The sequence below is a fragment of the Amphiprion ocellaris genome, chromosome 18, assembly GCF_022539595.1.
Source record: "Amphiprion ocellaris isolate individual 3 ecotype Okinawa chromosome 18, ASM2253959v1, whole genome shotgun sequence".
NCBI lineage: Eukaryota > Metazoa > Chordata > Actinopteri > Pomacentridae > Amphiprion > Amphiprion ocellaris.
In genome coordinates, this window is record NC_072783.1 from 32,053,873 (window position 1) to 32,081,666 (window position 27,794).

Consider the following 27,794-nt stretch of genomic DNA (forward strand, 5'->3'; position numbering starts at 1 on the left):
GTTGCAGCTCTGCTAGAGTTTCTCTCCACAGAGATGCCAACAGATGGGATTTTTGCCAATGTGGCACACACACCTGTCTTTAATCCTTTTTGTGTGTTGCTAGGCATCTCCGCAGAGTGATGCTTGTCATGTACTATGTTATCAAACTTGAGAGTTTCATTACAAGTCCATTCACCTTCTGTCGTCTCAATTTCCCTGAGTCCTCACAGCTCTTTTCTTTGTGTGGGAAGAAGATTCCATCTGCTTATCTCCCCTCTCAAGAGCTTGTTTGCCCGATCTCCTCTCAGCTATTTATCCATCTGTCATGGGCCACTCAGTAGTTAGCGCTGTTTATGCAGGAGAAGACCTGTTTTTTGCATCTGGGAATGTGCATTTTCTCCTCAGACTTAATTGGATTTGTGGTGTGCCATTGTACTATTTAATGAACAAAATGAGCAGGGAGGGAGATGACACACTCCGGTAAAACCCTGGTCATGCAAAAGTGTAGCTGTATATGCCTGGTTGGATGTTGCAGGAGCCGTATCTCACCCTCATTCTCAAACAGGGAAAACCCAAGTTCTGCTTTAAGCCTCAGGTGCCATGGTAATGAGCTGCAGCTCTCCAGACAGCAGCTGCTGTGAAGTGTGTGCATGTGTGTGTCAGTCACGCACAGTCAGAACCTAGTTAAGTCGATATGTATTGTTTGTTGCCGAGAACTGGAATTCAATGAGTTGGAGCCGAGGACAGGGGGGTTAACTGGCATTTTGAGGGAAAATTTAAAGCATATTCATCAAATCTAAGGGTAGTTAAAATTTTCAGCAGAATATTTTTCACATCAAATATAAAAAATCTTTTCAGTAATTTGAAAATGTATTCAAAACCTTACAGCTGTATATGAACATCAGCTTTAATCCACTTGCCTGTGATAAAACCATAATGCATTCATCTTTTTTCAGTAAAAGCAAGTTTTATATGTTAGCTGTCTCTCTACATTTTAAGCCATTTTCTTCCTAATATTATGCTTATCATTATTACATCTTGTTTGACATTTTTATTATTATTCTTGCTTTTCTCATTATGTGTATTTCCCTGTAGATACTAAATTGTTAAGATTTTTTTTTCTCTGTTGGATCACTTCTTATTATGAGATACTGCTTATGACATTGAAATATTTTCTCAGTATCATTAAATCCAAGTAGTTGTATGTTTTTGTTATTTACTAGGTCATTTAGCAGCTTCCATTGGGGTATTAAACAAATTTGTGATCCTAGATATCTGTCACAGTGAATACAGTGAATGATTGAATACTAAATATAATCGTAAGCTGCAGGGAAGATCCAGTGCTTGGAAAACATTTTCCATGCACTGAGTCTTATTAAATTCACTCAGTGATTGAAATACTTCATATATTTCTACATGTATATTGTTGAGAGAACATATTTGATGGCTCTATGACTACTAAGTACACTATTTAGTTGCAGCCAATTGGACAGCTCATCCAGCAGTGGAAAAAGGTGCTGAAAGATTTGTAGAGAATGAAAGTGGAGATATAAATGCATTACAGCTAAGTCCTAGATTCAGTTCACATTTATATTAGACCTATTCCCGTGTTTAGCACTGCCTCACAGCTCTCTAAGCCAAGTCCTTTATGACACACAATAGAAAGTTTTGCTATTCTTTGTTCACCCCCTCGCCTCATCTCACTTCTCGACAACGTGACATAAAATACTTCTTGACTGACTGCACTTTCCAGGTGCTGAACACTGCACTCACAACACAACCGCAGTTTTATGAGGCTGGCTTCATGTTTTGGAGTGACAGTAACACATCTGCTTCACAACCTTGTTATTGCTCTGTCAAGCAGCAACACGCTGCAGGTTTGATGCAGGAGAACGCTGGATAACGTTGGTAAAGACCTGACCTTGGAACATCATGGGACCTGTGAAGGGTTTTAGATTTGAACTCAGGGTAATGGAATTTGTTTCATGGATGGAATTCCTCAGGGACGTGATGTCCACTTTATGTAGGGATGGAATAGGCTTTGCCGTTTTTTTTTTTGTTTGTTTTTTTTTGGGGGGGGGATATTTAAATCTGCTCAGCGATCTGCTTGTGCAAGCAAACAGTTTTTTTAGGTGGATAAAGCGGTGGCAGTGGACAAGTCACTGGAGTGACTCTCCTCTGCCATTGATTTCATTATTTCAGAGCCAGAGTCACCTCAGGGGACTCCAGTTTGATGTCCTTGTCACTTGCATGTACAATACAGACAGTCTTGTGGTCAAAGGAAGATCCAGACTCATTTTGTTTTCAGTTTTTTGCTTTCAGCCTTTTGGGATTGTATATTGATTTATGGATTATGTAATTAGTTTTTGACCACAGAGTTGTTTGTGTTTCTGGCTGCACTACCATTGTCTTTATTAGGAACATTTCTGTTTTCCTCGTAAGAGGTATAATTTCAATTTGTACATTATGGGGGAAAAAAATTAGCATTGGTTTCTTGGTGGTACAAGAGTTGCCTGTAATTACAATGATGCCACTTAACCCTTTTCCACCAATGCAAAGCAGGCACTGGTTCTGAGCTGGAGGTAGTTTGGAGTTGGTTCAGTTTGAAAACCATCTAAAAACCATTTAACCATCATTTTCATGATGTCTAGAGATGACATAGAACCCGATATTCTGGCACTATATATATGTTCAACACCAGTCTTGTCATCAACCCTACCTCTGAATGTCTTTCGAGGACCACACGGCAAGGAGACAGTCTGAACGGCAATGAGGTCATTATTTGTGTCAGTTTTCCAGCATTTATAAGCACTATTGCAAATGCAGACGGGCGTTTGTGAACAGCACTCTATGCAACGGCATTTGCAATGGTGTTTCTGCACACCAGCTGGTGATATTAAAACATCTAATGGCAGGGAAAATGAGCTGAATAATGACCTCATTGGCTTCCACACACAGCTGCTTCAGTTTCACATCTATATTGAGGCGTGTACACCACAATATGCAATATATGGAATATCAAATATTGCCATATACATAACAGCATCAAGGTGTGCATATATCTTCATATTGTCGTGTTTCCTTTGGCTTCTGCTACTAAATATGATACTGTCACTCCCTCTTCTATCCCACCCCTCCACCAGAAAGCACCCAAAGTGAAAATGAGTTGCTGCATCAGCAGGCTAATGAAATATCACACATTACATGTGGATCAGAAGAGACCAAGTGATAGAACACAAATGTCATCGTAGATTGGAAGCAGCAGTGAAATGCAATGATGTGTCAGGGTTACTATTGGTTGACTGGTCATGTGATCTCATTCCATGCTCTTGAATTTTTAACGAAGTTTTTTATTTTACTTTGCAAAAAAAAATGTTCAACATTTTAATGAGAGCATCCCTTGTGAGCATATCTTTATCCAAAGTAACTCCTGATTCAATGGCACTAGAGTCATCTTCTCATCGTCTCCATTCTCAATGCCCTTTCTCAGCTCAGTCTGCTTTCACACTCATGTCATACCACTAATTGGCAGGGAATTTGCCAGCACTACCATTAGGGAAATGGTCTTTTCATTGTATTTTGTCTCTTCTTTGTAGTCTGTATTTCCACGATTTTCTCATTGTTTTATTCTTGTGGATATGATGTCTGAGAAACTGGCTTCCCCCTCAAATAAACACATTAATCTAAACTATTCTTAAACTTGATATTCACAAATTCCAAATATATATGCAACTTTAATTTGGTTCTGTAGTCACAGCTCAACTTCATAACCAATCTGTCGTTTGAGATGGTGAGTCCATTCATCCACACAGGGCACGAGAGTGTCATATCTATATGGAGCCGAATTACTAGATGGAGAGAAGAGAGCTCTCAATTTATTGTGGCTTAGATCTCTCAGCCATCGTAAAAGAGAACAGGAAGGTTTTGTGTGTGTGTGTGTGTGTGTGTATGTGTGTGTGTGTGTGTGTGTGTGTGCGTGCGTGCGTGCGTGCGTGCGTGTGTGTGTGTTTCAGCTGACAGCCTGATATGATGTGACTGCTGTGCTGTAGCTCTGCCCCAGCAAGTCTGAGAAGCATAGCTGAAAATGTGCCTAGCAGATACGTTAGCGAGAGTGTGTCCCCATCTGCTGCAGTCTTTTGGTCTTTTCATCAAACGTGCGTACAAAGCTGGCTCCAAGTCTGTCCATATAAAAACATCTAGAGTGTGAAATGATTTAAAACATCACTGAAGTAAAGTTGAGCACATATTTATCAAGGATGCTTGTTATACACATTACAGAAGGTGAAAACCATCAAAATGTGATCTCCAATGTGACCCATCCAGATTGTGGAGCTACCCCGTGGCCAGCCAGGTTTATTTTCTTTCAAGAGCTGCTTCTGCTAATTCTAAAATGTCTCAGCCCTGAGAAAAACACTCCAAATGTCCTGTTTTTGGCTGCAAGAGTGACCACAACGGTCTTCATGCACTCCCAGCATTTGAGGAACTGAAGATCCGGTGAATTACTTTTATTATTAATGACAGTGTTTACATCTGTTTCCTGCTATGTCTGTGCACATATACATAATTTTTAAAAGCTGTTCTCATTTGGATATTCCGATTCTGTTGTCAGACAAGAAAGAGTATGAAATAGTGACTGAAATGCAGCATATTAGGACAACTTTTTAACCAGCAGTCACTTCATAGCCAATTTCATTACTAAACTACTGATTTTATAAGTGCAGCCTTATCTGACAAACTCCCCATACACATGAGTTAAAAACAAAGGCTGTGCTGTGAACTTCGCTGTATTTCCATGTCAAATTATCACTCACAGCGAAAGTTCAAAGCAACAGAAAGTCCTGGTTTCATTCTGTGTCAGTTTCTGTATAGTCAGCTGCTTTGCTCTGTACTATCAATCACTTACACAGAGAGAGTCTTCTTCCTGAAGGAGGTGTGGACACCAGCAACTTACCTGTAAAGCTGTATACACTGAAATAACCATTTAGAACATGGCTAAAACCAGGAGTTATATAATGATATTAAATTAAAGCGTTTTCCTAGTGTTTTAGCTAAAAAAATTGAAAGACACATTCTGAGGACATGCGAGACATTATGAGCCCTTCATATTAAGGTTAATAGAAAATGTCAGGATACTTGAGGTTGATTGTTTATCGTCAACTCTACTTTTTTTTTAGAAATGTGAAAAATAGTTTGTTGTATTTAAAGCTGGTTTTGTGTGTTAATGACAAATAGTCTAGTGTTATCTGGACAGTGTGTTCTGGCTTTAAGACATCACAACATGCTGTTGACCCACATTAAACAGGCAAGGGTCAGGCAAGGGGTGTCCTATATAAATGAAGGTGTCTGTTCAAGGAAGTATAATGCTTTGATGTATTAGAGTGCAAAAGTGTTTCCTCAAGCTTGTCTGAGTTGGATGCTGTCTGAATGAATGGCATAGCGGGTCACTTTCATGGCTGGCTGCCCAGGTTTTCTGTCATTATTAATCCTTTATGTATACTGAAGTGTTTATCTGGACATCACACGCATTACCCCAACTGCTGCTAAAAAAGAAAATGACGTGTGAATGACTTCAGCTGCCCTTAACAGGTTTCCATTGGCTGACCCTCCTGCCAGCCACATCGTTGGCCTGATGCTGGAGCCAAGTGGGCTTGCAGAATCCTGCAGCGGTAGCCAAGTATATTGTATGTGTCAGCTTTGACAGAGCAGTGTGAAAAGTGCTCAGTTGATGCTGCTTTCTAGCCTTTTTGCTCTTTGTTTGCTATGTGTGTATGATAGAGTTGTATATCGAAAAACGAGGTGGACAGAAAACAGTAAGACAGAATACTAAATGCAGCGACTTCAAAACAACTTTACGGTCAATTTTGCTTCTTTGAAACAACACATGCAACTGTCCAAAGAATTATTAATCATTTCTATCACTTCTATTAATTGCACAAGTGAGTCATGATTTGAAAAGAATATGTAGAAGTTGATGGTGAAAACAAAACAAAAAAACAAACAGCAGGTGCATTTCTGTGCATTTTACAACACAGCAAGACAAATATGCAGAAGATTCTTGTCACTAGATATCATTATTGATTTTTAGACATTTTTGTATGTTTCTTTCAACATGTGTTCCTTTGTCAGGGACTAGTGATGCCATTCATCTTTTCATTGGAATTCTCCTCAGGAAATCACCTCTGGAAACTTTTGAATTTTATCCGTGATAATGCGTCATGCTTTATGGAGGCAAATTGAGAGGAATTGAAACTGGAGTCTTATTGTGTGCTGTTGGTGCTTCTCTCGTTCCCATGATTTTTCTTCTCTTTACAACTAAAGCCGTCCATGACTTAGCAGTGCTGATCACTCGCGTTTGCGTAGGAAGAGTGTCTTCATCCTCCTCAGATTAAATGCCCATGCAAGGTTTTTTCTGTGCACTTGTGTAATTTCCGTTGTAATGAGCCAGCCAATTCGGATTGCATCACACATTGAGCTAATATAGAGAAAGAGGAAGTGATTTTGACCCCTCTTGGTCATCAAATCCTCCTCCCTGTCCCTCTCTCTGCTCCCATGGCAGTTTTCACTCCTCCAGAGGTGGTTTTTCGTGCCATTTCCCCACCGGCTTAATTAAAGGCCTTAAACAATGTTCTGTTAATGGGGCAACCCTTCACTGCTAGAGCAAACATCAATTTTTGCTTCTCTGCTGTCAGGCAGTAAAGTGAGATGAATTATCAGAGAGATGCAAGCTAGAGAGTAGCATATGATGGGTCTGGCCCTGCCCTCTAATCACCGCTTTTTCATTTCCGCTAAGATTCTGTTTCATTTGCCCTCAAGCATAAGATAGATATGGAGGCAGGGTTCGGGGAACCTGTGCCTCCTAAACTCAGTAATAAATATCACTACTAAAGTTTTTGTTTATTGTTCTTTAGCTTGAGAAATTGTTTCTTTAGATAAATGCCTGAGATTGATGACAGCTCAATTGGTGGCCATTAAATGATTGTTTGCATAAGCATCTGGAGCATTTTTGTCTTGTCGTTCTGGTGCTTCATCATCTCCAGTGGGAGCGATAGCAATGATCAATCTAAAAGTTATAGCTGTCTGTTGTTCCTGTTAATAATCTCTGTGCTTAATTTTTTTTTTCCATTGTTTTCTTCATTATAGAAAATAATCAATAGGCAACTCTGATACATTGTAGATAGCGATGTCGTGTTTATCAGTGATTTGGTATTCAAAACCAAAAAGTAAATCATTCAAAAAAATGGATTTCAAAACAGATATCTTTCTTTCTTTTTTTTAAACCTGCTGCATACACAGTGCGCTAACACTTACACAGGCATCTGAAGTTTTTTTCCGTTGATGATTAGTTAGTAAATGATAATTGGTTGTACAAAGTGGAATAAAAAAATGAAAATTGTAACCAGCCCTCACTGCTGCACATAGAATTTTTAAATTGTGTACTAAACCTCTGAACCACAAATCCTGCTTGCAGGTTTGAAAGACATGTTATCTTGATAAGTTGGCAAAATTACACCATTTATCAGAGGCAGAAACTGGAAAAACTGAAAAAAATTGGCAGTTTTTTTTAACTTTCTGACAGTTGGTGATATGCTATTCCATCAGAAAGTTTAAAATTGCTATATTTCATCAAAATCATTTAATTGTACATGTCTCATTAAACAGGTTCTGCTGATTTTTTAAAAATTCTTTGCTTTCTGTGCAATCACTAAGCCATGAATAATTCAACTGCAACCAACATTTTTGTGACAAAAATCCAGTAACTTTTTGGCTGAATTGGGCTGAACTGCAGGCTGTGTTTACACAGAGCAGATAGGAGACAAATATGGAAGCAAATTGAAGTAGCATAAAGTACATAGTAAAACATCTAGAGTGTAGAGCCACTGTTTCTTTACAGCATTGGCAACACTACGAGGCACAAACAAAGAAGACACAAAGACATTTTACTTTTGTATTTTCTCGTTTAGTCATTCAAGACATTTTTGCGTTCTCTGTGCTTCATGTCATGGTTGTCCTGTTTCCATGAAGGTGCATGATGTTAGATTGCAGAGAAAAATGAGCACACAGTGACAAAAAATGTGACAAGAGCAAAAAAAAAAAACAACCCAGAGAGTGTTTGGAGAACAGAGGCTTGAGCTTCCTTAGTTGTCCTTATTTGTACGAAGACACTTTCTGCCAGTCTAATGGCAGGATTTTTTTTTAATCAAAAATGAAGGAAATCCTTTTATAAAATTATTTAAAACAAATAACTTCAGCCTTCAAATTAGAATGCAAACAAGTAACAACATGCATCAAACAATTAGATTTAAAGTGACCTTGTACATAAAGACAATAAATGGGGTTGAATCTTTTATTTTATTTAGTTTTTTAGTTGTTTTTATCAGTTGTGGGAGTGTTTTTCCCATCTCGCCACTCCTCATGTGTCACATACCTCCATCGCCCACGCCAAAATCAGAATTGATAGCCCTGCTTGTTACTAGTGAGGGAGAATCTTTTTCCCCCCAAAATATTTCTTTTCTCAGGCTGTATTTGATTTCCTCTTATTCTTTCTCTCCTATATAAAGTAAAAGAGTTGTCATGGTAACAGTACTGGGTTCATCCCAGTGATAAAAGTGGAGAGATGAGCCATAAGAGGACTGGCTGGCCTTCTGGTTCACACCAAACGCCACTTGTCACTGTGATGGACCTGTAGAGTCAGCTGTATGACAGCAGAGGCTATCACACTTCACTACCTTGCAGCCCTCAACTTACAGCTGGAGAGCTCAGAGGAGCGTACCTGAACTCTTCCATTTGTCTTCATGCCCCACATCTCTATTCCTCACATCACGCCTTAACAGCTGGTGTGGCATGTGCTCCTGTTTCAGATTTAGATCTTAATTGCTGCACAGTGAAAGGTTTGAAATTCTTTTCCTGGTAGAGATTCTCTTCCTGTCTCTTATGCTGAGAATATGCTTGCCAGATCCCTCACCTGTATTGAATTTGCCATCAGGATTTGCCAGCTGATCCTCGTGCCTCTTGCAGCAATTGCATTTGTTTGGAAGCTTAAGATTCATTTATGAGCAACACATTACAGGAATAAAATCAATAGTGGCATTGGCGGATGTATGACTCTGCTGTTGGCAGTCTTGGTTGAATGTTGGGTGTAAGCTTAAGGGGCTTATGCTACTGTATGCAGCATTGGAGCCTTATGGCAAGTTGCACACTGAGGCTTACAGCATGTAAAGTATGCTGAAGGCTCTTTATCTTGGGGATTCATTCACAGCTGAAGAGATCGAAAGAATGAACAAATGCGGGATACCCTCCAGCTGATATAGCCTCTCTAGTCTGCATGGCGAAGGGAGCTGCTGCAGCAGGCGCCAGTAACCTCTAAAGACTGCCGCCTGCTTTGAAGACATTGCTCCCTTTACTAATAAAGTGACTGCCAAGTCTTTGAGTAATGCTGCTTTTGCTGAACTATACTGTAAATCTTTTCACCAAGACCAACCCACCTACAAGTCCAGAGGTTGTGTGAATCCTTGTGATTAAGTAACTGACACATTTGTTCTTCAGTTAGGAGGATAAGGAGATGGAGAAGTCTGAGAGAACGGCTTCTTTACACCCTTTACAGGCTTTATTGCACCCTTGTCTCTGTACTAATCAGGCTCAGTCTAAATCTGTTCTCTATTTTTTTTAATGCTGAAGAACTTAGGCTAACTGAGGCTTACATGCCCTTTCAGATGAAAGATTCTTGCCCTCCGTGTCTCAGAAGAAAAGAAAAACATTTCCATATTAATATAACATGAGTCACACTGGTTTCTGTGAAGCTTTACAGAGAGGGAAGTGAAGCAGTCATCAGCATCACAAAGTACAAAAAAGAAAAAGTGAAGGAAACATGAATAATGGAGGTTTGCATTAGAGATTGTTTGGGTGTCTTTTTCATTATTATCTTAATGGCTTCGGTCACTACATTTATGAATAAATAAATTAATACATTTTAATTGAATTAAAATGTATTGTTCTGAAAACTTAGACCAGACTCATTCTACAACAACTGTGGGGTCATTTGTCCTTGTTTCATTTCTCCCGACACTCAGAGGAGATATCTGGTCTGGGATGTTGGTCTGTTCAGGTTAAATCTCAGGATTCTTTCTGAAGAATAAACAACCCATGCTGAACACATCCTATTAACTACTTTCTCATCCATACTTGACTGAGCCATTCAAAGTATTACTGTCATTACTGCAGGTTGATTTCACGTGAGGTGGCACACTGCTCCCTCTGGCACAATAATCTTAATAATATCCTCTAGTGTGTGTGGTAGTTTCATTGTTGTCCAGTCTTCTTGTGTATGCATGACTGAAATTAGAGAGAAGAATATCTGAAGCGTGTTTGATGCAACCCGATTTCAAAGTCTGTTCCTCCTGTAGCTCGCCTTAAGCAAACAACAACCAAAAGAACATCAGTAAATTGAACACCAGAATTGGTAAGACTTGCCAGGTGAGGCAGGAGTGTGTATGTGTGGGATATTTGTTTTTGCTCTGCTGTGTTTTGGCAGGTCAGGCCTAATTACAGCTCAAGGAGAAGTTCTCCAGCAAAACCAAATGAGGATTAGCTGCCATGATGCAGATGAGTTATATTGGTTGCATGAGAGCTGCACAAACAGTCCTCTCTTAAACACAATTAAGTCCCAACCAGTGCTTTGTTCAGTTAATGGGTTTGCAGTAATTGTAACCAAGACTCCGATGCTGCTCATCAGAGTCTTTAGAATGTGCACTCAACTTCCTTATTGATCCATCTTTCTGTAAATACACTTGCTTTGAGTCAAAGATTGAAATAAGGGGTTTTAAAGAAGTATCAAATTTGAAAACATCTATTTTTTGGCTTATTTTGACTTCCTTTCGATGCATCTGTTTCTCACAGGACATTGCTTTAATATGCTAAAAGTTAGCGATTAAAGATGTATGTTGTTGTGCAAAAATCTCTGTCTCAGTCCAGAAATATAATACTGCACTGTGTCTACTGTGTATTTTAGTAGGTTTTGGAGAGGAGATAGACAGTCACCTGTAGTGTTTGTGCATCTTAATGCGTATCAGTCATTAAAGTTTTTAATCTGGAAGAGCCTTCATGCATTCTCTTCAAAAGGAGTTTTAATTACTGTCTTATCTGTTGTATATTTTCTCTGATTATCTAGATGAGGTAATGCATGGGCGTAGCAGTGACTGGATAATAGCAAATCATTACAGTATGCTCTTAATCTTCAAATTTTTATGCAAATTATGTTTAGATTTATTTTGAACTATTCCTACATGTTTTCTTAGCTAATAACAGACATCATCTCTTTGCAATTTGTGTCATTTTGCTTTTCTTCTTGTATTAGTCTCTTTGTAACTGATCGTGATGGTTCTCTGTATAGGTCCTCTATTCCTGTGAATTTCTTACACAGTCTACCAACCTTTGATGCTTCAAACTCCAACCATGTCTATACATATCCAGTTGCTCTCCCAGTTCTTTTCTCCTGTATGTATCGGGCTTTGTCCATACACATCAAAGGAATCACATTTGACTGGCAGCAGCAGCCTCTTTTCACCCAGCTTGCCACACTTTGGCTTTCCCCTTATCTCCCCTCCACAGCACATGTACACTGAGCTAACCAGAGCCAGGACGGCACACTGCAAAGTAAAGACAGCAGTTTGGGGACCTCACAGGCATTATAATCACAGGAGACAAAGAGCTGGGGAGTGGAGGGCAGTAGGCTAATGAGATCACCCGCTGAGTGAGGGCGCCTACCTTCTGTAACCTGGGAGGACGAGTCCGCTTCAGTACTCAGATCCAATCAACCCAGCTAGTCAGTAGCCATCAAAAATCACAGGCACTGAATCATCCTGTCCTCAGTCTTCAATTTGAACTTGATTGTGTATTGAATGCATTCCTTTGTCGTCTCCAGGGGAGCTTCGTGGCCAGCATGACTGCCACACTCAGGCAGATGGACGACTATCACTATGCTCATCTGATCAGCACATTTGGCAAGATAAGGAGTGATGTGGTGGTGAGTACACCTTATCTGTGTGTCCACGTCTTGCTAGATGAGACACTTCAGGCTATATTGTCATGAAATAACTTATGGTGCTCATCTGTAGTTCATTATCATTTAACTCTGTCCTCTAGAAATCAGAAGGAGGATTATGTCTGCTATAAAAAAAAAATAAAAAAAAACTGGAAAAAAAACCACTATTTGTCCTCCACAATAAAGTATGAAATTGAATTTCTGTAAGTACTTGCTCTTGGGCTTCTACATCTCCAGCAGCATGCTTGAGATGATAGTACCTCCTGAGGGAAACGTATCACTTGTTGCAGCCAACAAGTTGTGGAGGAGGGATAAATCTCACAGAGGTTATGGATTTCACTTCTGAATAATTCTGCCCTCAAAGTGGTATTTCTCTACTATCTTGCTGCCAGATTAACATTCTGTTACTATACTCTAAAAAGGAAAGTCCATCTGTTTGCTTTCGCCTCAAAAAGTGATTTTTTTAGCTTTATAGAAAAGACAAGAATTTACATTTCAGGTAAAGCTATGTGAAATGAGTAGACTGATATTTTGGTATTACTTGTTATCAGCCACTGCTTTCTGTTGTAGTTGTTTGATTGACATCTTGACATCCTGTTCAGCCTGGAAAGGACTGTGAATTTATCAACATTTTTATTGAGGCAGTAATTTATTATCTCCAGGTGGCTCAAAAAAGAGATCAACATTACTAGAGCTCTCTGACCTTCATAAATGTACACAGGGCTTATTTGAGGCTGCTTGTGTAGCTGTCATAACGGAATGAGCAATCAGTGTGATGAAGCCAGATCTTTCCACAGATTTATTGCTCCTGAAGCTGGTGTGGGTCATACACACATTTCAGAGCTGGCTGCAGCCCAAAGGACTTTGTTGTTTTGCAGTTTTTCTTATAAACACTCCGCCACGAAGCACAGGGATTCATTCATGCAGGAGCGAACATCTACAGCCGGAAATAGATTTACATGCATATTTATGTTTTAGGTATTTAGCTGGCACTGATTTGAAAAGACAGAATGACAAAACAATGAGTTTTTATTTATGGATGTAGCCACTCAAGCGGTCGAGAAAGGAAAAACTTACCCTGACAGTGAGGATATCTGGTGGCTGTGTTACTCTGCAGGGGGCATTTTGCTGGAGTGGTTTGGGTCCACTTGTCCCCTAAGAGGAAAATTTCTCTCAAATCAATACAAAGTTGTTCTGAGTGATCACTTTTATCCTGTGATGAAATATTTCTATCCTGAAGGGACTGGTTTCTTCCAGGATGACAGTGCCCCCACACACAGGGCACAGTGGGTCACTGAATGAATTGCACCATTTGTCATTGTTTTCACAGTCACCAAGTCTGAACCCAGATGAAAACCTATGAGAGATTTTGGACAAATATGTTTGACAGCACTCTGCCACCTTCACCAAAACACCGAATAGGGGAATTTGACCCATCCCTTCCAGATGCTTCAAGAATCAATGTCAAAGTGGAGTGAAACAGTTGTGGCAGCATGTGGTAGAACAATATCTTACTAAAGCTTAATTTATATGCATGTGTTAAATCTACAGAGCAAATTGCAAGTTAGTGGTAGTGTTTTTGTGCCACTATGCTGAGCTTCTTTGTGTATTTCTTACAATTGTGGCTGAAGCGGAGCAATTCATGTTGGATTTGGAGCTTATAAATCTTAAAGAGCAGTTACTTGAGCAGAAATTACTGGAACACAGTGTGAAGAAATTGGAACCGATTGTGTCTACACACAGAATCGTAGAGCTATGAAAATGGCATATGGCTACATTGGCAGAATACTGGCCCTTGTGTTTGCACTATAAGCAAGCCAGATACAATGACAGCCTATTACATTTTACATTTCATTTCACAGAAGCATTATGTTGCAGCATAATGTGCTTATATGTGATTACACAGCATATTACTACCAAGCAGACCAATCATAGTTGTGGCAGTCTGCATTGCTGCGACATATAGTTGGATTCCTGGGAAAGTTAGTGATGACTTTATAGTGCTGAAAAGGTTTAAAGTTGCTGCAGAAAAAGTAAACCTGCACATTTCTTTCTTAGTATCACTGAAACTAGGCATCAAGTTGTCATGTTATGCTTTAATAGATAATATGTTCTATTCAAATATCCAATTAGTAGGCTTCCCATAAAACATGTGTCAACTAAATGCTGGATTATTGGTTTCAAGTGCTTCCTGCAAAAGAGAAATATATGTGTCACCCTGACCTTAAAAACTAATCTAAAAGCTGTTTCTGCTTGAAAGCCACAAACACAACAGTTCATTTTCAGATTGCTTTTATCTCGGTGGTGGGAAGAATAACAGTTTTCATTTCGAAAACTTCTCTCTCTTTTGCAGGATTTCCTAATGGAAACATTTATCATGTTTAAAGATCTCATTGGAAAGAACGTCTACCCATCAGACTGGATCATAATGAACATGATGCAAAATAAGTAAGTACGGCACAGCTGGACACGTGAACGCACGCACACACATAAACCATGCTGCTTTAAACTCCTTACACTGTTGTTGCTAAGGAACAGCAGTGGGAAGTAGATAAGAATATTTTCAAATGTTTTTCTCTCCATGCAAATATCGTCACAAGGCCTCAGCAGTGTAGCAATCAGATGAGCAGTCAGCGCAGCCGCAAACAATCATATGAATTATAGATGCTCTGGTGTATGCTGCCTGCTAATCTCCAAACTTAGTCTCAGCATCTCTTTACTTTCTTGCTTGTTTTGCTGCTGCGGCCTTCTGTTTTATTAATGTGAACCTTGCCTGATTTCATTTTTGTTGAAAATATAAAAAGGGATGAATTGTGGTTTGGAGTTTAGTCAAGAGCTGTGCTTTTGTGTACTTGTCAGATGAAGTTAGGAAAGTATTTTAAGGCTTTTTGGGGGGGATTTCTTCATATATAAATGTATGTATTTCCTTTGAAAAGTACTCAGAAGTACCAGAAGATATCATACATCTCTATTATGCCATGGCACCGCATCTGCCAGATATAAACCTTTAGTTAGTTTTTGATATCTAACCAACATCTATGCATTCTTAAAAATGTTGCATGTGTTTTACACAGTGACCAAAGATCCATTTTCACTGTAATAATAAAGACATATGTAATAAAAGAAAATTGCATCAGCGTTGCACCCGTATAGCATTGCACACAGTTCTTCCTTGCCTACATTACCCACAAAGCAAACTCGGTCATCCACAGTTTATTTGGTTATTCAAACGCATTAAGCCAGTAACAGCTAATGCATCCTCAAGCTGCTGGTCTCATGCTGAGAATAAACAGTGGGATACAGAGGTTTGGTAAGCTCACTTCTTTGAACTCAAAACCAGATTAGTTTTTTCTCTGTCAAACCCCAATGACACTGAATCAAATTACATCACTTGAGGCCGTTTATCAGATTTTGTGCAGCTCCCTCTGGAGACACTAAAGACTTTGTACAATTTTCTTCACATATGCAGTAGCATTCGACATGACTTGTAAATGCACTTTAATGTGTAAAATTGGTGAAGATGCTGTTTCATTCAACAAAAAATACAAAACAAAACTATAAATAGTGAAGAATTGCAAAATTGAAATACCAAGCCCTGCAGCTGTTTCTGTTGGGGTGAAGCTAGAAAGTAGCCATTTACAGCAGGTGCAGAGCTTATAGCAGAAGCCCCTAGTTGACTGTGAGCAGTTTTCAGCCCCTGCCCACTGTTTCCAGAACCATTTGAACATCATTGCCAGCTAGCACATTTGACTCGAGATTGCATTGCCTCTCAGTTTAGGTTCTATTGCTGTCATTAGCCCGTTTGATTGCTGCGAGCTAGATTCCTTTTAGAATTCAGACTGCCTCCCCAAAAAACATTGTCAGCCACCTGGGTCACAATGCCGAAGACATCAGCGTTGCTTTGTGAGGATGCTTCCCCATGCCCTGCAGGTGTGCAAATCACATCTGTTCTGCTGTAGACTGAGCTGCAGTGCCGGTGAATAAGGCAGCCCTGACCCTATTGAGCCACACACGCAACAACACAACAACAATGCACGCTTCTGTGTGCATTCGCTGAACTAACAAGCGCATGCAAACACTCCATACACACAGTGACCCTGTACTTTTTGGAGCAGATGTAGGGATGTGATGAGCATCGCTGAGCTCACAGCAGTTCATCTTCAGATCATGCTTTGTAGCGTCTGGAATGTTTTATTTTTGACTCACAGACTGGAGGCCACTGTGTCATCTCCCCATTCCTCAGCACAGTCTTCCCCAACTGAACCTTTTGTCTATTTGCGCTTGTTTGTGACAGCCAATAGATTAATTCTGCATTCTAGTTAATGCATTCAGCCACTTGCTTTAGTTAAATTGTTGTTGAACTCAATGCAAAATATGCCTTTCAAAGTCTGACTCATCACACTGTCTTTATACTTGAGCTTGTTTGTATACTGCGGGTTTTGGCTTTGCAACAAATTAGTAAAACTCCTCCATTTGTTGCTGTCTGCCAGAATGTGTTTGATCAGTGTTTTTTTTCCCCCACCTGCTCTTCACAGTGAGAACCCAAGGTGGCACAGTCATCCATCCCACAAGAGAGCTATAGATGTTTTGTATTAATATGAGAAAAAACAGAAGTTGTGTGTATGCGTCATGCACTTTGGCTGCGTTTTTTTGTGTGTGCAGGAGAGCACTGACAACAGACCGATTGATGACAGCTTCTGCACACCCCAATAGTCACATTTATGCTGTGTTCATTTATGTTTGTAGCCACTTTGGGGAAGACAATTTTACAAAAATCTGGAATTTGCATACACTTTTTATTTTTCCACCTTATAAAACTGTATTTGCAATCATAATTATAAGTGGATATTGCATTCCAGAAGATATTAACATTCAGTAGAAGTCAAAAAATCACTCTCCATGTTGTTGTGTTTTGATCTTGACCAGCTTCTGAGAAAAACACTGTGCTTTTTAGCTTTATTTGCCGGCTAGTTGTTAACTCTGCCAGTCTGCTATTTAGTGCAGCGCAGGTACTGTACATTGGGTTTATTAGTGCTGTTTTGCTGAGAAAAGCTTCCTCCTCCTTCTGCAAAAAGGATTAATGAGAGCTGTGAGTCTGAAACATGCAGCCATAAATCAGCCATAAACTCCAAACAATTAGCTAAAAGATGCTTGAGTTTTTTATACTTAAGGGCAACTGTAGCTTCACCTCTCACCACAAGGGACAAAGTAATTTAATTCAGTGTTGATGGAAGAATCTTGGCAGTAGACCTTTATGCTTTCTGCTGCTTTTGTCCAGTTCTTTCACATATGTATATTTCTAAATTAACATCAGTACTCATCTATGCGTATGTTAGGGCTTTTTAAAATACTTTCTGGCACCTCATGAGGCACATTTGAGTCTCCCTCAGTCATCCTCATAGTGTCCTGTTTCTATGCAGTTCACATGTCACATTCACAGTTTGCCACTCCCAGCAGCAGCAGACAGTCCTTTCATGTCCACACGTTGTGATAGCACCGCTAATGAGATGGGCATCACCTCCTACTCCTTCTCTACCCATCAGCTCTTACTTCCTTCAGGTTGTAAACTGATTTATGGTCTCTAATTGCCCCAGGGACAGCGGCATCCGCCTGGTTAGTCACTGACTGCCATTTCTGTCATGCCAACTGGCCATGGCTTAATAGTGACAGCTAATTGGCAATAGAGATAGACTCACACTTGTTCTCTCGAATGACAATGAACAAGTTTGCTTGCTGAGGGTGGTAGGGAACTTGATTAAATGTGTTTGTATACATACTGTATGTCCTGTTTCTCTATTTATGCACAAAATTACACAATATCCGTCTTCATGCAGATCTGTCGAATCTTAAATGTGTGTGTGCGTTGGGATTTGAGGATTCTGACCTTGAGGACACACTAGATGTTCCTGGTCCTTATCCACTCCAAAGCACACACAGATTTTGTTTGAATTTCAATCCATTTTAGCTTTTTTGTCACTAATTCCCATTGAAAGAAAACAGGAGATTTGACTTGATTGCTTGAATTTGCATAATAAACTTTGCTAGAGCGCTACGCTCCTCAACCTTATTGACGGAGATGTCCAAAATCACTGCACGCTAAGTGCTTTTATCGTAATCAGTCTCAACAGTGGTAAAGTTTAGTTTTTTCCAGTTTGTTTGTTTTTTCCATTTCCAGCTGTAAGGTGTGGATGTTGCAGCAGCCAAAAGACTTAATTAACAGATGGAGTAAAAATTATTTTAGATGTAATTAGTGCTATTTAACATTCTGATAAAATGTTGTCTTTTTTTTCTCGCACTCTAAAAACACATTAACCTCTCTAATTACTGTAATAACGAAAAGACATTCAAGAAATTAGGTAAAAAAAAAATCATAACCATGAGTAAATTATTGCATGTGTTAAAGGTTATAATCAAGTTTTAAAGTTGTAACTTCCCTTTTATCCACACAGCATATAAAGACAAACCAAACAGCTATCTTCCTGTAGTTTTTCAGCATGCAGTAGAATATATAACATATTATTTCCTATTTTTCATATCTGGTAGGCCTACTGCTGTGACATGCCATCAAATTTTAATGTGTTGGAATTGAGTTAACATCAGATGGTCTTCTCAACATCCTCAACAGTTCATTTCCCCCAATAATACCCAAAGTTTCTTGTGTTCTGTTAATTATGTCTAAGAATAGTAGTTTGAGAGATGAATGGGGAGTTCTCAGAGAGCCCTGCATGGCAGATGAAAAGATGAAAGCCCAGACAAGTTAAAGACGCAGCTCCTTAACTCGGTAACCCATTCCATCAGTCCCTCGCAGACTCATTAGGAGAGGGTTTCTGAAGCTCAATGGCCTCCATTTGGAGTTGTCTAATGACTGAAAACTAATCCTGGACCTGGAGGGCAGGTCTGGAAGGCAAGAAGGAAGGAGAACTCACACAGAGTCAAAAGACTACCAATGATGTTGTGATCCCGTTTGCACCCCGTACAACCCACCACCCACCAAGATAAAGTAACAGTGCATGTGGTTTTATGTGTATCTGATTTGACATGCTCTCATCTCAAGCTGTTGAAAGAATGAAGTTTAAAATGATTTTGGTTACTTTGTGTTGATTTGTATGGTCTTCAGAGTCCAAATCCTTTCAGGCATCACTGTTAACCCAACAATAGGAGTGATACTTCTTTCTCTTTCTTTCTTTTTTTTCGGAGATACAGGGGTAACGCTGTTACTTTGCATCTTATCTATCTCGGGGTAAGGTTGAACCTAAACTAAAAAACATGTTATGCACACTTGAGCTAGAGCTGACAAAACCATTTTACCTTTTCTCATAAAATCTTAATTACCTTCTACTTGGTCCATGCACACTCTTTTCTCTACCACCTACCAATGCTTCTCCAGCCCCCTCATTTTGTGAGCGGAGAAAGAAAGGTCTGACCTTTGCAGAGTTTTCCTCCTACCATGCTGCTTTGTTAATTTGGTGACAGTTGTCTACAGTGTGTGGTTTATGTCTGCAGGTTGGGATTCTGCAAAAGTGAGTCATTAAACATTGTTTTATCGTACTGGTACTGGTCAAGCAACAACCTTCAGATCTGAAAAATGGAATCAGCATGGAAGTGCCAAAAGTTGCAGTTCTTCAAATTACCACTTGAGGCTGACTCCAAACATGAGTCAATCCTCATAGACCTCCAAGTTAAAATGTCGAACTTTACAGCACAAATAAACATGTTTACAGCCTGGTAGAAGAGACAATTTTGGTCTCTATGGCTAATTTCCCCATTTGTTAGAACTGTGGGAAGGAGGAATTTTTCATATAAATCACCCATTGAAACTGTATGAAGACCTAAAGTTCTGCATAACTATGAGCATGGCTGTTTTGATTGATGGGTGAGTGCCATGATAAGTCAGTTCATAACTCAGAGACATCTGCATGACTGCTTCAAATTACACTACATCCTTACCCTTCCCTGGATTAGCCATGAGTTAGGCACAGTCAGGCACTGCCAAGATGGCGACAACAACATGCACCACACTGAGCTTCAAAACTGCTCTTCAGGAACCCTATGGGTGACGTCACTGAGGGTTCATCCATCTTCACATACAGCCTATGATACCGGTGTATATACTGGTGTTTGTATACCAACATGCCACTGTTGGCTAAACGCTAATCTTCCGTCTCTGTACATACTCAGTGGTCTATTATGTAAATGTCTTGCACAAAACTTTCATAGACTTCCCAGAGTGCACTGTTTGAAGTTTATTTTTAATGTCTGCCACTCTGTGTGTGTTTGCTTGATAAGCTTTTGCCCAGGCAAGTTTTGTCCATGGAGTGCAGTGCACTTGAGTGGCTGTGATCTTACCCTGTCAGTTAGTCTTTAAATAGTGCCCCCTGAAGAGTGATAACATCCAATGTGATTTCTCTCGACCAGACGTTATCAAAGTCATTATCAAGAAGAAGCAGTGTGGCTTACTGTGTAGAAAAACTGTCCATCAACTGGATCTACCACGTTGGAATCCTAAGGGAAAGTATACAGATAATTTACTGAAGTAAAACTACCACATCCACAAATACACCATTAAAAATTAAATGAAATTTCAGCATTCCAGATTTTACTTACTTGGAGTTTAAACAGAAATGTGATCCTAAAATGTGTTGGTTTTTTTGTGAGATTGTTGTAAGTACTGATGTTTTCTGAGGAGTAGAAGTATAGAAGAAAATCAAGTACCTCTAATCTGTGCAGTACTTACATCTCTTTTGTAGATTACACTGACTTATTATTTCCTTCTACTGGCAGACAAGTGAAATTTCTATTTTTTTCCTGCTGGTTATCAAGTAACTATCCGCTAGTACACTGAGACAGCTGCTGCATAGGAGATCCAACAAATATTTTGCACCTCATGTATGTCTTTCCTCTCTGAACATAGCCGACATGTTTGCAGTGCACTCCATGAATGCTTCTTCTACGCAACCACTGCTGTCTTTAGATCAACAGTATGTCAAACCAAATGGACCCATTTCATGACTGCGTATCTGATGTGTATTTAATTTGGCAGTCAAACAAGCATTGATGCACACTGCAATCAACAATGATTAAAAGGGCACTTGTGGCATGAATGTTGGTCTGCTAATATGCCAAGGCCCAATGCAGTCATCTGAAATACACTGATTGTAAGTGCTGGGGAATCCAAGCAACCAGTTTATTGCGTGAAATGTGGCTATGTCTTCATCAAAAGATTGTCAGAGAAGAGAGATTTTTTTTTACTCTGAATGATCTATTGCAAAAAAGTCCACATGCTTTTATTCTTAACTATTTAATTTCCCACAGACATATCATCTGTCTCTATCATAAACAAGACAATGTTAAAAGTTGAGACTGTTAGAGTCTGTTTTAATTGCGTCGCGATTCATTTGATAACTTTAACTATGCCTCATTATCAGTGTTGGGAGTAACGCGTTACTCAGTAACGCGTTTCTGTAACGGATTACAATTTCGAGTAACGAAGTAATGTACCGCGTTATAGTGAAAATACGTATAATTAAATTACAGTTACTAACTAAATACTTAGCTAGTTACTTGCGGCTCTGCTTCAGGAAAGCCGAAGAGGACGTACACTTCCCCTGCATGCACGCCTGCGTGCTTACATCACGCTGAGCACTTTGGCAGCAGGCAGACAAAGCAGACAAGCAGACAAACAAAAATGGCAGAGGAGACGAATTCATTTATCCGGTGGAGATACGCACACTATTTTAACTATGTCACCCAAAAAGACAAAAACGTGGTCGTGGAGTGCAAGCTTTGCGTGGGCAGCAAACGTTTGTCAACGGCAGCCAACTCATCCTCCAACCTTTTGAAACATTTGCAGCATCAACACTCAACTGTTAAGCTTGTCGCTAAAGAGCAACACAGCGAGGCTGCCGCCTCCGACACACCGACACGATACAAGCAACCTCGTCTTGAATTACGCTGTCAGGTAACCCCAAAGACAGAAATAAATAGCTTCAATTAAACAAACATACATCTTTGACTCTCTTCTCTTTATTTTTTGGGACGCGAAGTAATCAAAAAGTAGTGTAACTTAGTTACTTTCTTGAGACAGTAACTAAGTAATATACCCAATTACTTTTTAGAAAAGTAACTAGTAATTTGTAACCAATTACTTTTTCAAAGTAACTTACCCAACACTGCTCATTATCTCATCCATTGCTCCACATGAACTTTGCCAACACTGCCTGACTCCGGTGCAGGAAGTGGGAGTTTTCTTGCCTATCATTTGGAGTTCTGCCTGTGTTGCCTCATTAGTAATCCATTCACCTCTTCACAAACTTTTGCCCTGGATGAAAAGCAGCCTTTGCTGTCATTGTGACTTCTCAGATCTCTGTGTTTATAGACTGGTGGAAAGTAGCTTGTTCCAACTCTGACACTGGCATCACACTGGCTGGTACTGCCAAGTCAAAGGGACTGCAGCTTTATATCACAATATTTGCATAACGGACCAGCCCTCCCTGCCCTGTGGGATCATGCAGTTTTATCTGTATAGTCTGACTTTTTATCTCATGGCACCATCCGGTCTTAAAAATCTAAAAAGTCTCAATCATGAGCAAAGTATACCGAATGTTATGCTGTAAGAGTGAACACGAGACTCTTCATGCACTCAGAGCATCTGAGGAATCACAACAATAGTAAAATCCTTAGTGTTAGTGTGTTGTGCTGCTAATGTGACTAATGTTACCATTATCTCTGATAGCATACCTGCAGATCAGAATGATGTGGAAATTCTCATGCTTAGTGACAATCAGAAATGGTAGAAACTTTAAAAACGATTTGAAACCAACAAACAAGGACTGGATGGGTTACTGTGCTTTGCCTGTTGTGACTCAGTGTAGCGTAAACTTAGCCGGTGTTTTTGTCATTTATGTCTTGGTTGCTTCTCTCCTGCTCTCTGTGCTCATAAATACTACATTGTAATGCAGCAAAATTTTGTTAAAAACCTGTTCTCATTCACAGATTTTTTGTTTCTGTTGTCAGACAACAGAATGAGTATGAAATAGTGCCTGAAACAGAAGTCACTCCAGTGCCATTTCCAAGCAGCTGCTACTGATTTTATAACGGCAACGTTGTCTGATAAACTCATTATACCCATGAGTTAAAAACAACAGCTGTTCTGTGAGTTCAGAGATATTTCCATGTCAAATGGATTGATCAGAGATGAAGTTAGAAGAGACAGAGAGTCCTAGTTTCACACACGTATTCACGTCAGCTGTTTTGCTCTGTGCTGTTAATTGCAGATGCATAGACAGTCTTCTTCCTGAAACGTGCATGGACAGCAGCATCTCCATTTAAAGTTACAGACACTGAAACAGCCCGTTTAGAACAGGGCTAAATCCAGGTGTTACACAATTAATGAACCATCTTTGGAGCATTTTGAGCTGAAAGACACATTCTAAGCACATGTAAGACTGTCATTAATTTGCTGAAAAGAAATAAGAAATAATATGGGACACCGTCATCCCAGTTCTGTTCAATATTTTTTTTAATGCTAAAAGTTGTGAAAATGTTAGAATGTGGTGGGGAGCTGAACAATTCTTCCCTCACTGTAATTGGAAAGGTCTTAAAGATGACAACATTATTTTTGCTCACCTCAGTGATATTTTTGAGTCTTTAAAGCTACCCTAGGTATCCCCAGGGTGTGCTGCTCAGCATAAATTCTTAAATCTTGTGTGGAGAGACATGGTCAATTTTAACCAGAGCTTAAGTTGCACTCGATGAGAAGTTGTTATACTGGAGTCAGAAGTGGGTTAAAATATGTTGACAGATAAATTGATCTAATATTCGATCGGGTGTCTGAAATAAAGGTAATCTAATTTAATTAACTGGTCTGATAATGAAGGTTTTTGACCTTGTATTATCGCCGAGCACAGGCAGATATGCCAGCTATTCAGAAATAGTATGCAAATAGCTCACGATCATTATCGGTAATGCTCTCTGAACTCAATTAGCAAGTATGATCTGCTGATAACTTTTCATTAGCATATGAGCTAGGTGTCTGCGGTGCAGATCATCTGACACAGCTCAAGTCTGTGTACCAGTGCTGCAGGAAGTTAGACAATATAAAATGTACGAGAAACAAGCATCAAGGGTATAAAAAACAAATCTTCTGTTGTCAGTGCTGCAGTGTAAATGTACAGCACACCCCTCAATCAGCGGTAATGGGGTGATTTTTCTGACACTGACAGTTTGATGGAGCAGATTTATCATAATGATTCCATATGTATACTGTATCAAAATGACTCGAATGTGTAGGAGGTGCTGCACTGCCTAATTAAAAAGTTACATTTCTGGTTTTTGTCGTCCTAAGCAGAAAATAAGGAAGTCTCATGTTTTCTGGAGATGATTAGAGCTACCTTGATTTCCCTGCTGAACTTAAGATGAAAAAAACTGAGAAAGCAGCAAAAAGGGCTGGATGTTTTTACACTCAATAAGCTGCATAATTCTTTAAACACCTTTACTGTTGCATCTTAAATTTCTCAGTCAATTAACATTTTGCTTGTAGTTGTAAATAAGTTATGAAGAACTGCCTTGTCATTGTCTCTCCCTCTACATCTCTGCGTCTTATTTTCCCTCAGTAGCGTAATGACTGGCTATCACAGATTGTGCAAGGCAGCCAAGCAAGTTCTTCATGGAATTTGGCTCAGTTAGTAATGCAAGCTGAGAGGAGCGGTGGCACCAGGGACTGTATATTACACACTTAATTTTCACTGTACAGACAGTCTTGATTCACGCTCATATCGCTGTGCCTGTACAAGGAATATTCCCTGAAATCAATATGCCGATTAATTATAGTCTGTACAATAATTACATCTTTTTTTATGGATAAGTCCTCCTGAATTAACCCAAGTACAGACAGAGGAGAGCTTTTATTAGTATATCACATTTCCCTAAGGACCACAATTTTAAATTTTAATACTTTTAAATCCACATTAAAAGTATATATATATATATATATATATATATTGCAAAGTTCAAGAAATTAGGTTTGAATTCCTTTAATCTTGTTTGAAATGGCCTTTTTGGAGCGTCTTAGTCAGAGCCCACTGTGAGGGAGAGTATATTCTATTTTCATCCGCCTCATTAAGTTTTTCACTTTAATTAATGGCAGGATGTGCTCACAGAGGAACTGTCCTGTCTGTTCGTTAAAGCCCATTATATGTCTGCGCTCAGGCAGACTGCTGACTTCAAATAGGCTTTCATTTGCTGGAGTTTACATTGTTGTGTGAACTGCTACATGAGAGAGAAACGCTTACAAAACATGTTTATGGAAAAGCATCTCACTTCAGCATACAGATAGTAGAGATCAGTCACTTAGAGAGCATGGGAAATTTCCTCTGCCCACATCATCAAGCAGTTGTACTGGAACCACGAAGCTTCTACTGGAAAGAGAGATCAAGGAGAAATGGTTGATTACGGCTGCATTTTGCCTGTAGAGTTATATTTAGCCGGAAGCTGTGAACAGCATTGATCTCGCTCTTTTCCTCACTGTGTGACCCCGCTCTTGGCACTGTGAGCTACCTTGCTAATGTCTGTAAAAATTACAACAGCAGCTATTGGTGATTAGAAATCAGTTTAGCTGCACACTTCACATTTTCCCCACTATAAACTAGCCTTTGTCATTGAAGTCCGATTGAACCGAGTCCCTGGCCTTAATGTAGGATTAGTGAATTTTCATTACAGTGACGGAGTGTTCTACTACTGATTGGAGTTGGTACAATGCTGATGTAGGTGTTTTAGGTCATTAGTTGTGCCTGTGGTCATATTTTATTGTGTTTGCAATGGAGATTGTATAAATTACTACTCCCAAATGCACCTTAATGTTGTTTTTTTTATTGTTGTTTCCTGACTATAATATATATGCATCTGGACCTGTTGCATTTCATACACCTTATCTGTCTCTGCATTTTCTGTCTATCTCTACTGCAGCATCCAAATAATGGCAAAACATTCCATATAAAACATCTATATGTGTATATATGTGTGTGAGTGTGAGCATATTTATTTGTATAAACCAAGTAAAACCTTTAATAATAATTAGCTCCACACATTAAGCAGTAACTCCTTCTTAGTCTACAGGTGCAATGCGAGGAAATGCATTTTAGCATTAGTCCTTGTTAAGCGTATCAACTATATTGGCATGTTCACAGCTGCAGAAAATTGAGTGAGGTGTGCAGAGGGGGTGCCTTTGCTTGTGCAGACAGGATGGTGGTAATACGCTGTCTGAGTGCTTAGGAGATGGCAGGGAGTTCTCATAGGCCAGAGAGACAGAGAAATGGACTTCTAATGGCATATCCAAAGGTGTTCAATGACAGTTAACCTTTCCAGCTAATGATTAAGGTCATTCATAATGTGTATCACACATCAGCCCTAGATAGCATTTAGTCAGCAATGGAGATAAATGTGGGACATGAATATTGCACAGCTTTAGAATACCCCGGATCCCAGAGCATTTCCGTGTCAACGCTGGTGTTATTCCTGTTCAAGGTCAGCTATTTGGGGCGGTGGGAAACCCCAGCTCCACAGTATTGAGATTTAGACCTTCTCAGTAAGCTCAGAGATCACTCCTGCCACAAAACCGAAACACTAGTAAAAGATACTCTAAGAGGATGCATGTGGGAGAATGAAGCCCACAATGAGAGGTAGTTTCAGTCAGGATTTAGCTTGTGCAATAGAAAAAAAAGGCAGAAGGCTTTCTTGGACCTGCCTGTACAGCAGATGTCTGCTCACCTGCCAGACTCAGTTACATTAACTTTACATCTTAATGCCGCTTTATTGCCTGCTCATGAAACCCTGATGCAATCCACTCAAGTGGCATAACAATTGTCCTTGCTTCACCTTATAATTTTTATTACATCCTGATGTATCCTCAGATGCTGCATTAAACAATCAGTTGTAGTAGTTTGTTTATCGATTAGTATTTGTGTGGAGAATGCTCATGAAATAAAGATTGAATATGCTGTGCTGCACGTTTTTTCTTCTATATTCATGATAGGGGCTTTTTCCCAGTTGATTATCCTTACAGATTTGTACACTCTTTGCTGTATGGCAGGTTCTACCAGTAAATTGTTAAATAGTGGACGGGCCTTTGACTCTGCCTGTGAGTAGCAATCATAGTTCCCCCTCTAAAAGCTTCATGCCACTTAAGTTATTAACATTTAATTCTGCAGCATCAGGGTGGATTAACCCATCAGACAGTGTTCTAATTAAGATCTACTCATTGCATCTTTTTTCAAGGGTGCCTCCGGCCTTCTGTTCCTCAGTCTGCCAAACAGAATGACTGAACCTGCGTTGCAACTCTGTTGGAAGTGTATATTGTTCACAAGGGCAATTATTCATTGTTTGCTGAAGTGCACACTTCAAATGTTTCTCTTCTTGTGCGGCTCCAGCTTCAAAACTGCTGTTCTGTCTTCCAGTTAATGAGTTCTTATCGTATCGGGGAGTCCACAGTACACAATGTAAAATCAGTGCTGACATTTGAGGCCGGTGCTGGCAGTTATGCTGTTTGCTTAGTTTGGCTGATAGACGTGCAATTTGCTTGACTTTTGACATCGAAAATCAGAGTCTTTCTCTCATCTTAACTAAGTAGTTTTTGGTGCCTGACCCTAACCATACCTAAGAAAATAATTTTGTTTGTTGATGTATTTCTGTTCAGAGCTCCGTGTTCCTTTGTGATAAGAAATAATATCTGTTTTTACTGGAGACTAGAACTACAATAAACAAGACTAACTTTTGAAAACAACAG

At 39.5% G+C, this 27,794-nt stretch overlaps 1 protein-coding gene across 3 annotated transcripts in view; it reads left to right on the forward strand.

The window, feature by feature from the left end:
* The window catches only part of dock1 (dedicator of cytokinesis 1), a 187,648-nt gene that overhangs the window by 115,151 nt on the left and 44,703 nt on the right, over positions 1-27,794 (forward strand). For all 3 annotated transcript variants that reach the window (XM_023271467.3, XM_023271476.3, XM_055004433.1), the window contains exons 28-29: positions 11,897-11,998; positions 14,370-14,464. In XM_023271467.3, the coding sequence (XP_023127235.2) occupies positions 11,897-11,998; positions 14,370-14,464 (197 nt within the window). The remainder of the gene's footprint in view (positions 1-11,896; positions 11,999-14,369; positions 14,465-27,794) is intronic.